This window comes from Danio rerio, chromosome 3, assembly GCF_052040795.2.
Source record: "Danio rerio strain M-AB ecotype USA chromosome 3, GRCz13ab, whole genome shotgun sequence".
In the NCBI taxonomy this organism is placed as follows: domain Eukaryota; kingdom Metazoa; phylum Chordata; class Actinopteri; order Cypriniformes; family Danionidae; genus Danio; species Danio rerio.
In genome coordinates this window covers 7372501-7385000 of record NC_141023.1, presented here as the reverse complement: position 1 = coordinate 7385000, position 12500 = coordinate 7372501, and the positions used below count along the sequence as shown (strand labels likewise).

The 12500-nt window shown below is 38.3% G+C and overlaps 3 protein-coding genes across 4 annotated transcripts in view; all 3 read left to right on the top strand.

Annotated features, from left to right (window-relative positions):
- The window catches only part of sc:d0835, a 44113-nt gene extending 43300 nt beyond the window's left edge, over nucleotides 1-813 (top strand). For both annotated transcript variants that reach the window (XM_087241907.1, XM_087241906.1), the window contains exon 9: nucleotides 1-813. This exon is cut by the window's left edge and continues 255 nt beyond it. In XM_087241907.1, the coding sequence (XP_087098033.1) occupies nucleotides 1-290 (290 nt within the window). In that variant the 3' untranslated portion in view covers nucleotides 291-813.
- Nucleotides 1-12500, top strand: part of rbfox3b (RNA binding fox-1 homolog 3b) — a 997536-nt gene that overhangs the window by 904920 nt on the left and 80116 nt on the right. The gene's annotated exons all lie outside the window — the stretch shown is intronic.
- Nucleotides 5508-12500, top strand: part of trim35-21 (tripartite motif containing 35-21) — a 7480-nt gene continuing 487 nt past the window's right edge. The window contains 7 exon segments of the mRNA XM_087243633.1: nucleotides 5508-6205; nucleotides 6384-6431; nucleotides 6433-6615; nucleotides 6693-6715; nucleotides 6790-6908; nucleotides 8997-12016; nucleotides 12246-12500. The exon segment at nucleotides 12246-12500 is cut by the window's right edge and continues 487 nt beyond it. Of these exon segments, the coding sequence (XP_087099759.1) occupies nucleotides 5600-6205; nucleotides 6384-6431; nucleotides 6433-6615; nucleotides 6693-6715; nucleotides 6790-6908; nucleotides 8997-9499 (1482 nt within the window). The 5' untranslated portion in view covers nucleotides 5508-5599 and the 3' untranslated portion in view covers nucleotides 9500-12016; nucleotides 12246-12500.

Sequence of the window (12500 nt, the reverse complement as noted above, 5' to 3'; positions counted from 1 at the left end):
GCTGTGATCTGGTACCTCAGAATGGATTCTGGACGGTTGGTGTAAAGTATGGGAAGTATCTTTTTCATGAATCGTCATATGGCTCCGTTACCCTGGAAGTGAATCCTCAGAGGGTCGGAGTGTTTGTGGATTATACAAAGGGTATGGTCTTCTTTTATAATGCTGAGTCCATGTCTATTATACACTTTTACAACGGTCAGTGTTTTGAAGAAAAGGTATATCCATTTCTATGTTTGGGGTATAAGTGGAATAGAAACTCTTCTCCACTTATTATCTGTGATGATTACTAATGACACCTGTGAATTGAATTTGCATCAAGTGAAATAATAATAAATGCAATTTAAGTTTTAGAGTACTAAAAATAGTTTCATAATTGTTCAAATATTATTTACCTTATCAAGTTTTTTTTAACACAAATGTGACTTTTTTTGTGTAGTGTATTACTAGATGTCTGCCTGAATTGCTAAAATTAGATTTGTAAACAAATATAAATTCTGCCTGTATGGGTTTACTAATATACACAAACTGTCATTTAGAAAAAAACATAGCTTTAAAGGGCCATGAAACCCCCTCGTTTCAGCAGGGTGTTTTCACACCTCTACTTTCAAAAAAGTCAGAAAAGTGGGCGTGTCCAGCTCTGTTTAAGGGGGAGTGTCAGAGGAAGAAAAGAGGCTTGGTGTGGGAGTGTCTATTTGGGCGCTCTGAATTTTAGAGTCAAAACACACACCCAACAGGGGACAAAGTGACTGTGTTTACATGGACATCTGTAGTCGAATTATTTGCCAAATTATTAAATGGTGGACTTTAACTGCAGTTTGGCTCTTTCATTCAGGGAATTCATTCCTGTCCCTCCTGACAAACGAGATATTTGATTCGAGGCGCTGCTCTAAGCGTGTATTTTTCATGCAATGTTTGATACCGCACGGCGAATGAGAGAAAAAAAAACTCAGCATTTCCCGGAAACTTTGATGCACACGGCAGGTAGCGTCAGAAAGCCGCGCGTGTTATTCCGGTCACTAAATGCGGTAAAAACCCTACAGGAGGTTAAAGTTTGGTTGTGGTGCTAACATGTTTACACGCGGTGCAATAGTTTGTTGGATACGAACAAACTGAATAAACAAAGAGCGCTGGTCGCTCACTTACCAAATCTGTAGAGACAGGACAATCACCAGCAACTAGAGCCGCGTCTTTATTAAGAGGAGAGTACAAGCGAATCCGGATCTCAGCATTTGCAGATGAGAACAGCTCTCAGGTAAACAATCATCCTCCTTAGACACGTAAGTTATTGTTTTCGAGCGTCGCGTACACTGTTAATCCACACATGACTCCAGATGAGCTCTCACAGAGAAAAAAATGAAAACAAAACTTAACTGCAGCAAACTATAAAAGCAACACTTCACGCTTGTTTTGCCAATACAACGTGGCGTCTCTGTCGTGTAAATACTGTGACAGTAAAGAATATTAATGAAGTTGCACAATAGAGCGCGCTGATTGGTTTGAACCAAGCCTTACTCATGCATTAATGCATCACACTGTAAGAGGTAATAAGACACACTCTGGCACAGATGCCCAGTCTGCACGCTGGAATACACGCTATTATGTCATGTCCATGACGCAGCTTCAAAAATTTGTTTCAAACAGGAAGTAAGAATTTGCTTAAAATAACGCAAAAACAACCAATTTACACTTTTTAGTGAAATATAGGTGTCCTAATAGTGTTTTTAGCAGTGTGGGACACATATACGACTGTCAACAGCTCAAAACATGTGTTTTGGTGTTTCGTGACCCTTTAAAAGAATTCATTTGTATCTCATTTTGCTCAATGCATCACTCTCAGATTTGTGTTATTTCATAGTTTAGTTAAACATTTAACAGCTGGTATGTATCTAAATATTTGTTAGACTTTGCAAAGAAAGTAATAGATTCGTTAAATTTCATTTACGGACTTATTTTCCTATGTACTTATTTATACAGTACATTATTAATTATTACCAAATAACTGATATTAAATTAGTTGTGTTGTTGTTTTTGCAACTATAATTCAGCTCAACAAAAAGAGACAGACAGAGATGCATTGTGTTATACTTGAAAGCTATAATGTAAATGCAAATACAATCAGCAATTAATATTAACCTCCGCATATAATGCTGATGTTTAAAAAATGTACTGCTATTCTCTCATTCCAAAAAATGACAGTAAGAGCTGAGTGACTAGACAAGATGCTTAAACACAATACTCAATATGACAAATTAACAAAAGATGCGGTTAAACATACCTAATGCCTCTTGGCAGTGTAGCTGAGTAAATTTTAATCTGTATATCCTGCATTTTGCATCCTGACACTCATGTGAACAGATGGCACAACACAGAAAACAGTGTGCAGCTGACTATGCTGTGTCTCCAGTTTTCAAAATAAGAGTCCCTCAGGGGTCAGTTCTTGGTTCTCCTTCATTTAGCATCTACATGTTGCCACTAGGTTTATGCAAAAACTGGGTCTTGGTTATCACTGTTATGCTGATGACACACAGATCTACATTAGCACCTAATCTCACTTTGGCTACATCAGTTCTATCAGCCTGCATACAGGAAATCAAAGCATGAAGAACCAGATTTATCTTAAATTGAACAGTCCTAAAACTGAGATTTTACTATGCGACATTCCCACCGTTGTTAACAGGTTTAGTGATTTTATGCTCTCAATTGATAACAATCAGTTATTTCCCTATGCTCAGGTGAGCAACCTTCGGGGTACTATTTGACGCTCAGCCCAGTCTTGATTCCCACTTCAAGCACTTGACTAAAACAGCCTTTTTCCATCTCTGTAATATTAAGTAAATATATAATATCAGGTTGGCACAAAATATTTGGCCACAGATCTGCTTTTCCCCAATATTTGTTCATCACTTCAGGCATTTGGTTAAGTTGGTTCCATCCTACTGTTGCCTCTGGCTTGCCTGATTGAGCTCTGCATTATGACATTTGTATTAAACTAATCGCATCAACAATCATTGACAGACCAATCAGATGAATCCAAGTCTACAATAGTAGCCCATTTCGTGTTACCTGCCTCTTCGTTTTTGAAGAATCACTCGGCGTGAGAGTCACATAATTGACAGTATTCTCACATGCTCACACCACACATCAATTTTCTCATGCAGAAAAATCTTCCCTGCAAAGCATTTTTCCATTATAATAAGACTGCTTTAACTGCTTTTTAACTGCTTTTTTATATTATCAACTGAACCAACACTGGTGAAAGCAATGTATTTTAATAATAAAAAAAAAAACTAGATGCATGTGCACAAAAAACATACTCACGTGTCTCTTGCACTGAAAAAAAAAATATATATGCACCGCTTGTGAGTTGTGAAACCAGCCTAACAGCATTTATGTGGAGGTGTCGGCTTGCAGTATGTTTTGGAGGTCTACAAAACTAAAGTTTAAATAATATGATGATTATCTTTTTTTTGTATGAAGCAGAAGTGGGGTTCATTTATAAACTAATTTCGAGAGGATCACGTGCTTATGATTGCTAGCAGCTGGCTCCGCATTATACAATTCTCACTGCACCAATTAGACGATTCCTAAGCTACTACAAGTACCCTGGGTTACGTAACACCCCCCATCCACCCCTACTCCTCCTCCTTCCTAGATGGGTGACACGGTGGCCCAGTGCTTAGCACTGGCCTCACATCAAGAATGTCTCTGGTTCCAGGCTTTACCAAACCAGCCAACATTTCTGTGTGGAGTTTGAACTTTCCTCCCACCGTTTCCTCCCACCGTCCAAAAACATGCAACTTAAGTTACTTGACTAATCTAAATCGGCACCATAGACATTATCTTAGTAAGTAGTTATCTCTTAAGAGCAATCTCTATCTGTTCATTAGCTACAGCAGGGGAGTTCTCCAGATCTACCTGAGCTCAAACTACCCTCTCGCCTTGCAACGGAAGGGAGCCCCGGGCTCGACGATCTTATGAGCTCAGGGCTCTCTCCCGGGACAGCATGCCAAACTAGCTTAATATTAATTATCAGCTAAGTGTGAACTCTTAAAAGGAGAAATGACGAGTCATGGAGGTGACTCAGTGAACCTAATTCTCGGCCATAAATCCAGTCTAAGAACATATAAATTTTTTTTGTTCTATAAAATTGTCTATAGAAGTTAATTCTAATTAAATTAATTTATTTATGCAAAATATTTCATAGGGGCGGGCATAAATTCTTCCCTGGTAAAGGACTCCTGGAGACCTGTCACATCATTATCACGAAACACATGTTTATGCTACTTATGTTTTGTGTATTACTTATGTTATGTCCTTTACAGCATAAAATTAATTAAAATGGGAATTAAATACCATGTATTACATGTTTGAAGCACCTAAATTGTTTTGCAGTCTGTGATTGTATTTTCAGTTTAATAAAAGTCTATTTTACATTGTAGCCATTTTTCTTTCATATATTAGCAAATATTTAGCTAATATTTATTTACTAATTTCCATTCACACAGGCTATTATCAAAATATATATTGTGTTTTTTTATGTCCTTTGCTGCATAGAATTCATTAAAATATAAGTAAAATAACATTCATTACAAATAGATTTTTAAAAAGTAATAAATAAGTTTGCCATTTGTGATTTGTTTTTGTTCTTTCAGTTGAATAAAACAGGGGTATTCAAACTTTCGCAGCAGCTCCACATACACAACTTCCCACATTGGGTTAAATTAGGCTTTACAGTCTCCACATTCAGTCCTTTACTTCCACTGTATCTGTTCAGCTGAGGAAATGGAACCAACCCCATGACGTCAGACACAACAATATTCCAAGATGGCGGCGCCCTAGGTCTAAAATCTATAGTAAAACGTGCCATTTCCTGCTAAATGGTTACATTAATTGAGTTTTTTTTAATAAATTTTCAATAAAGTGGAATCTAATGTACAAAATAAGGTAAACTTGACTGAGTGCTTTATTTCCCCTTTAGGTTAAGCTTTCATAAGAGCAAAATCAAGTCTTTGTTCATTAAAAAAAAGCCTTCCTTTTTAAAAATGTTCACATTCATTTCCTTGCTGTAAATACCTTTTGGGAATTGGGTTACGCACTGAACTAACAGGCTAACTAGGAAGGAGTGTTGGTGCATTAACCGTTTAATATAACAATATAATTGAGTCTGATTGGTCACATTCGTTATGTTACCTTGTTGACTAATGTGGTAAAACAAAAGTTTTGTTGTTACTGTTGTTGTTTTAATAAATAGTAGTTTTAGCACTTTGTTTGAAAGAGCTTCATTGCAGGTAAATGTGGAATGCATTTTGTTTTAACCTGAACAGCTAATGTTGTTCAACCTGTTTTAACACAGATCAGAATCTCTGCCCTGTTACAGATCTGACCAGGAAAAGACAGCCTTATTATTTCTCTTTTCTGTCACTTTCTTCATATCTGTACTGATTAAAACAAGGCTTCAATCACTGGAGAAAGAAGACAATGAGCACAACCACTTACAAAAAGTATTTTAGAGATGCAGCAGATTTTTGCAATTGATTTTTGAAATCGTCATTCAGAAAGTGACCAAAAAACGGAGATTTCTGCAGCTCTAACAGGGGAAATGGCTTCAGTAAATGTTTCTGAAGAAGAACTTTCTTGTCCCGTGTGCTGTGAAATCTTCAAGAATCCTGTAGTTTTATCATGCAGTCACAGTGTGTGTAAAGAGTGTCTTCAACAGTTCTGGAGAACCAAGACAACTCAGGAGTGTCCTGTTTGTAGGAGAAGATCTTCAAGAAATGATCCTCCAGTTGGTCTTACATTAAAAAACCTGTGTGAGTTGTTTCTGAGGGACAGAAATGTGAGATGTTTATCAGATTCTGAGGAGATCTGCAGGTTGCACAGTGAGAAACTCAAGCTCTTATGTGCGGTTTTTTACAAACTGTGTCTTGTGTTCACTCATTCTGGTCATCTTTTATTTTACTTTAGATTTGAATTTTTTAATCAGTTTGGTACTCATGATATACTGTATGAGAAATCACAGCTGATGAAGCTCCTGTAGTGTATTGCTGAATTATTTTTTTCTTCAAAGTCATATTTGGTGTTTTAAATATTTGTATATGTTCAACACTAGGAGGCGCTCAATACAGCACTGAAGTCTTTACAGGCAAAACTTAAATGCAATGAAGAAATCAAAAAAGACTTTCAGGAAACAGCTCAACACATCAAGGTGAGGAAAACAGAATTAACTGTTATTTTCGTTGCATAATTGCACAGTATAACGTGCAATAATATCAGTATAATCATCTGTATTCAGGATCCGTTGTACATCGAGTATCTGAATTTATTTGGAGTATTTATGAAGTGATGTTTAAATATTAGCAAAAGTACCTGTGATTTGTTTTCAGACTCAATCTGATCACGCAGAGCGTCAGATTAAACATGAATTTAACATGAGTTCATCAGTTTCTCCGAGATGAAGAAGAAGCTACAATCACTGCACTGAGGGAGGAAGAGGAGCAGAAGAAGCAGATGATGAAGGAGAAGCTGGAGGAGATGAACACACACATCTCAGCTCTTTCACACACGATCAAAGACACGGAGGAGATGCTGAAAGCCAATGACGTCTGCTTTCTAAAGGTCTGATTTCAGATCAGTGATTGATTGATTGATGATGGATTGAGCTCTTGATGATCAGTTGTGTGTTTGTTCTGCAGGAGTTTACAGTCTCGATGGAAAGGTGAGTGATCTGCTGGTGTCTCTGCTCTCTCTGCTTCTGAATCCTGCAGTTCTGACTCCTGAATGTTCTTCCAGAGTCCAGATCTCACAGCCGGATCCACAGACGCCTTCTGGAGCTTTGATTCATGTGTCTCGCTACTTGGGGAACCTGCCGTTCAGAGTCTGGAAGAAGATGCAGGACATCGTCCACTACAGTGAGTCTCAAGATCTCCACTCACACAAAGAAAGTGCTTCAATATAGAACTGATTTGGGTTTCTGGTAAATCCTGTTTTAATTTGTAGTAGGTAACGATCATGTTATCCATCCGTTTTCAACTGCTTATCTGGGGCCTGGTCATGGGGGCAGCAATCTTAGCAGGGAACCCCAGACTTCCCTCTTTCTAGACACTTCTTTTAGCTCCTCCATCCCCTGAAGACGTCCTTAGATAACCTGAAAGACACAGACCCTACAAAGTGTCCTGGGTGTACCTCTAAGTAACCTTCTGTTTGTTCGAGCCCAGAGCACCTCCCCAGTTAGTTATCCTGCAGGATTCTGAAACATCAATCGATAGCTCTACTCTGAGTTCCTCACGGGGGACAGAACTGTAAGCGTGTGACCTGCCACCCTGCAAAGGAAACTTATTTTGGCCCTTTGCATCCATCTTATCCTTTTTGTAATGACCCAAAGCTCATGACTATAGGCAAGAGTTAACCAATAACCAACAGTTAACCAACAGAGATTAACCAATAGATAAATAAATCTTTGTCTTTTGGCTGAGCTCTTTCCTCACTACAAGAGACCACTACATAGATTACATTGCTGCTGCCACTGATCCAATCCATCTGTCAATCTCACATTCCATCCTTCCTTCACTTGTGAATAAAACCCCAAGATACTTGAACTTCTCCACCCGGTGCAAGGGCTCTCCTCCAACCTGGAGATGGCAAGCCACCTTTTTCTGGTCAAGCACTATGGCCTCAGACTTAGAGATGGAAATTTTTATCCTCACCATGTTACACTCAACAGCAAACAATACCAGTAATAGAGCTGGTTCAGTGTTCCACGGCCTGAACAAGAATTACATTGTTCCTTCTGGATTCAAGGTTTTATTATCGACTAGATACTCCTCTCCAGTATCCTGGCATAGACTTTTCCGAGGAGGCTGAGGAGTGTGATACCCCTGTGAGGGGAACACAAACTCTGGTGCCCATTCTTAAACATGGGGACCACCACACCGGATGTTCAGTCCAGAGGTACTGTCCGCAATATCCATGTGGAGGGTAAAGATTTGTCATCTAGGACAGCCACACCACACGAGTCTTGAGGTACTCAGGGCAAAACTTCCATACTCACTTTCTTTCCATTTTAGAACTTGCAGACTTCCTCATTGACTTTGGTGAGGGACAAGTCAACCACTTCATCTCTTACCTCTGTAGGCATGTCAATGGGATTGAGAAGATCTTAAAATACCACCATTCGGCATCATCTTGAGGTTAACAGCTCCCTACTTTTAATTTTAGCAGTGTTGTAGAGAAGCTGCTTTCTCTTCCTGAGGCATCAGACAGTTTGCCTGAATCTCTTTGAGGTCAATCAGAAGTCCTCTTTTATGCCTCCCTGAATTCTTCCTAGGATCATGTTTTTGCTTGGCCTATTGGTACCCATCAGCTGCATCAGGAGTCCCAAAAGCCAACCAGGCCTTAGCTTAGCTTAATGCTGTGCTGTGATTGCAATGTTCACCACCGAGTTCATGTATTGTAGCCATAGTAGGCACCAGAGGCCTTGCCACCACGAACTCCAGCCTCCCCCAAGATAGGGTCTGAGCCTTTCCCGAGATTAGTTTTAAAAATCTCTATGACATGGTTCACCCAGATATAACCAGCAGACCCTCACACTTTATCTGGGCCTGCCACTTCTGTCCACCCCTCTGCCAGCAGATCTAACTTACCACCATGGGGTGATCAGTTGACAGCCCTGCCCCTCACTTGACCCAAGCGTCCAGGACATACAATTGGAGATCAGATGAATCAACCACAAATCAATTATCAAACTCTGGCCTAGGGTGTTCTGGTGCTATGTGCACTGATGGACATCATGTTCAAACATGGACAAATTATGACTAGCACAGAACTCCATCAACAAAACACCATTTGGACTATGATTTGGGAGGTTGTTCCTCCCAATCATGCCTCTCTAAGTATGACTGACATTGCCCACATGTTAGAGTGTCATAATTCATAACAATCTGTAATTGATCATTGTATGAACATGAGAATAAAAGCAGCTGTTGATTGTGTCTCTTCAGCTCCTGTGATTCTGAATCCAAACACTGCAAATCCACGCCTGGTGCTTTCTGATGATCTGATCACTGTGAGGTTCACCGGGAAAGATCAGCCTGTTCCTGATAATCCAGAGAGATTTGACTATTATGAGTGTGTTCTGGGTTCAGAGGGTTTTACCTCAGGAAAACACTGCTGGGATGTGGAGGTCAAAGAGAGTCGATGCTGGAGTCTTGGAGTAACTACAGCGTCAAACCAGAGGAGGGGATGGGTTTTCTTTAGGACCGGTGTCTGGGGTGTGCAGTATGGTTGTACTGTAAGGTCTGATTTTCATGTTAATCAGGATCTCGAGCGTGTGAGAGTTGATCTGGACTGTGACAGAGGAACAGTGTCTTTCTCTGATCCTGTAACAAACACACATCTACACACATTCACAACCACCTTCACTGAGTCTGTCTTTCCTTTTTTCTATAGTTTGATGTCCTCTCTGAGGATCTTACCGTTCAGTCGGTGAAAGCTAGACCTGTAGGTCTGCATCTTCTTTCATAGACAGATTAACTTAAAAATGACTGACAAAACTGGTTTCTGTGACTGTGGTTTATTATTTGTTATTTATCAGTTATTTATTAGTTTCTTATTCATGATATTTCAACGCAATCTCACAGCAATTCGTAACTTTTTGATTTAGTGGCTAATTTGTATGAATTCGTACAATTTAGTATAATTTGCTCATCACCCAATGACGGTTGGGGTTAGGGGTGGACTTGGGTGCCTTGCCTCCTTGTTAAAATCGTACATTTTCGTAGGACTGAACTCGTACGAATTTGAACGAATTAGTCACTAAACTGACATAACGTAAAATACTTATGTTTCCTCGTGAGATCTGGCTGAATATATTTAAAAGTGACATACTAATATTGTAGTCATCTTATTTAAGTTAATTTATTGTTTGGTAAACTGCCTTAGGTGTGTAATATTACACATATTAAAAATTCAGCAAAATTAAATGTTTCCTTGTGGTTTGGGAGTGACCTAATAAAATGAAAGTGAAGAATGCAGTTAGTTAGTTTTGCAACTAAGTGCAGTATATATGGAGCAAAAAAATTGCCCCATATGTCCTGCCCCAGTTATTACAATTGTCCTGTTTGGTTACAATTGCTTTTGCAAATGCTATTACTGTCAGCAGGCCACTAAAATCAATTTTGCAAATTTGTTTAGACATTCTATCACACTAAAAAAAATTGCTTTTGCACATAAACTCAAAGTAGATGCTTGCCTACAATCTGCAGTCTCTCAGTACGAGTTATAATCCACATAAATGTTGTTGTGATTCTTCATGCCAGAGGTATATAAATAAATGTAGCTACTTTCAAAAAATTTTAGCCCCGATTTTGGCTCGCCGACAGGTTTTGAGAAATCGCCGACAAATGCCTGAAATCACAGGCAAATCGCTGCTTGTGCACGTGAGTGACAATCACACAGTATGAACTATCAAAGACGCGATCTGAGAGAATCGCCGATGAGTCGCCGATGCCTGCGAGATATTTGGCATGCTGAATATCTGGAGCTATCGGCGATTCAAATCATGCCGTGTGAATTGAGTTTTGCCTGAAAATAACATAGGCGATCGCCTACAGCCAATGAGAGAGCGGCATTCACTTGCGTGTGTGTGTATACCTGCTGCAGGCCAGCGGAAGGCTGGGGTTGAAGTTAAAAGCGCTCATTTTCGGTTTATTTGGACCCACGAAATGGAGGAAAAACTAGTGGAGGTTTGACAGGACTCAGGAGCAACCGTGTCTGTTTGACGTTTCATACAGAAAGAAATTAGTTTATTATCAACGTTGAGGAGAAATGGCTAATTCCCTTTAAACCCAGGCGAGCAAATATGTACATTTTCTACCCTATTAAAGGCTTCTTTCTCGTTATGTAGTTAATAACAAAAGATATACGACGTGTTTTTGGCTGTGAGACGTAGTTTGGACGAACTTGTCGGCTATTCTTCCTATAGTAAAGTCATGCAATGTGAAAGTCCCTGTCGCCGATCCATCTTGCAGTGTAAACAAAGCAGCGACGAAACGCTAGTCCAGATAGTCAAGCAGTGTGAAAACATCTGTGACACGACTACTTTGAAAATCATGCAGTCTGAACTAGGCATAACTCTCAATCATGCAAGCCTCCATAGTTTCTGTAGATTGGGTCTGTTCATTTTTTTACACGTCCTTCAATTTTGAATACCCAAAGCATGGTTTCCACCTAGTGGATGAGCAAGTTACTTAAATTACTAAATAAATACACATGTAACCTGTAGTTTGCATGCACAGTTCTGGTGTTGCGCATATGCACATACTATTCTGATTACAACATTTGTATAACAAACTTTGTATTTTCATCCTTGTATACCTTATACCTAATTTTTTATAAGCATGCATACTTAATAGAAATTAATGGGGGAAATAGAGTTTAGATGTTTTTGTAAATAAATCTATATATAGTGCTCAACGTAAATGTGTACACCCCGTTTTAAAACTGAATATTTTTTATCCATTTCTCAGTGAATCTAGGTCATATATTTTGGTGAGTTTGAATAAAACAGATTTATTAAATGGATATATTTATTAAAATAATATTTTAGTCTCTCAACATCTTTAAAAACTTCATGCAAATTACAGTTTTTTTTTCTCTCTTGAATTTTGCTCTTCTTTAGTTTTCAATATTTTCCCTAACCTATACATTTGGGTGTACTAATTTTGAACCGTTATCATATTTTGTTAGATTAACTCCAGATTTGGCTTCAGTACTGACTAATTTAATGTAAATGCACAAGTATTATGAAGTAAAGCTTCCTATAAAACATATTAAGCTAAATGAGAGATTTGTGAGGGGTGTACACTTATTTGCTGAACGTCTGCAAGAAATCTGAAAAAAATGTAAATAAATCAATAATAAATCCTTTGACAGAAGAACTAATTTTAATGTATACTAATGCGAGCTGATTTTATGTAAAATATGTTTAATTTAAATTAGATATAAAGTTAAGTTAGAAGCAGTTTCAGGGCTCAACAATAAGGACTAAAAAAAATAACATTTTTTAAATATTTAAATTCTTGATTTACAAACTTTTTTTTTTTTTTTTTTTTTGTGGCTAAGAAATATCTTTAAAAAAAGCAATAAACTTTTTTTGGTGAGGCCAGTGACAATATTGCCCTGCAAGTAAAAATCTGAACCACTGGTCCGATGGGGCCAGTAGAAAACAATCCTTAGCGTTGAACCCTGAGTTTGACACATCCAGACAAAAATAAATAAGTATCTATGGCCCTCTGCTGGATATATGTGGTCATACCACTTTTTGTTCTTCAAAGTAGTGATTCTTTCTCTAAACAGCCAGCAGGTGGCTTTATTCTGTCCCAAACATGATTCACCAATATCAGTTTGAGAAACAACATGTGTTGAATTTAGGCCATCTGTTAAAAGATTTCTATTTCGTCAAGATATAAAACAGGTGAGTAAATATGAAAGTAAATAAATATTAA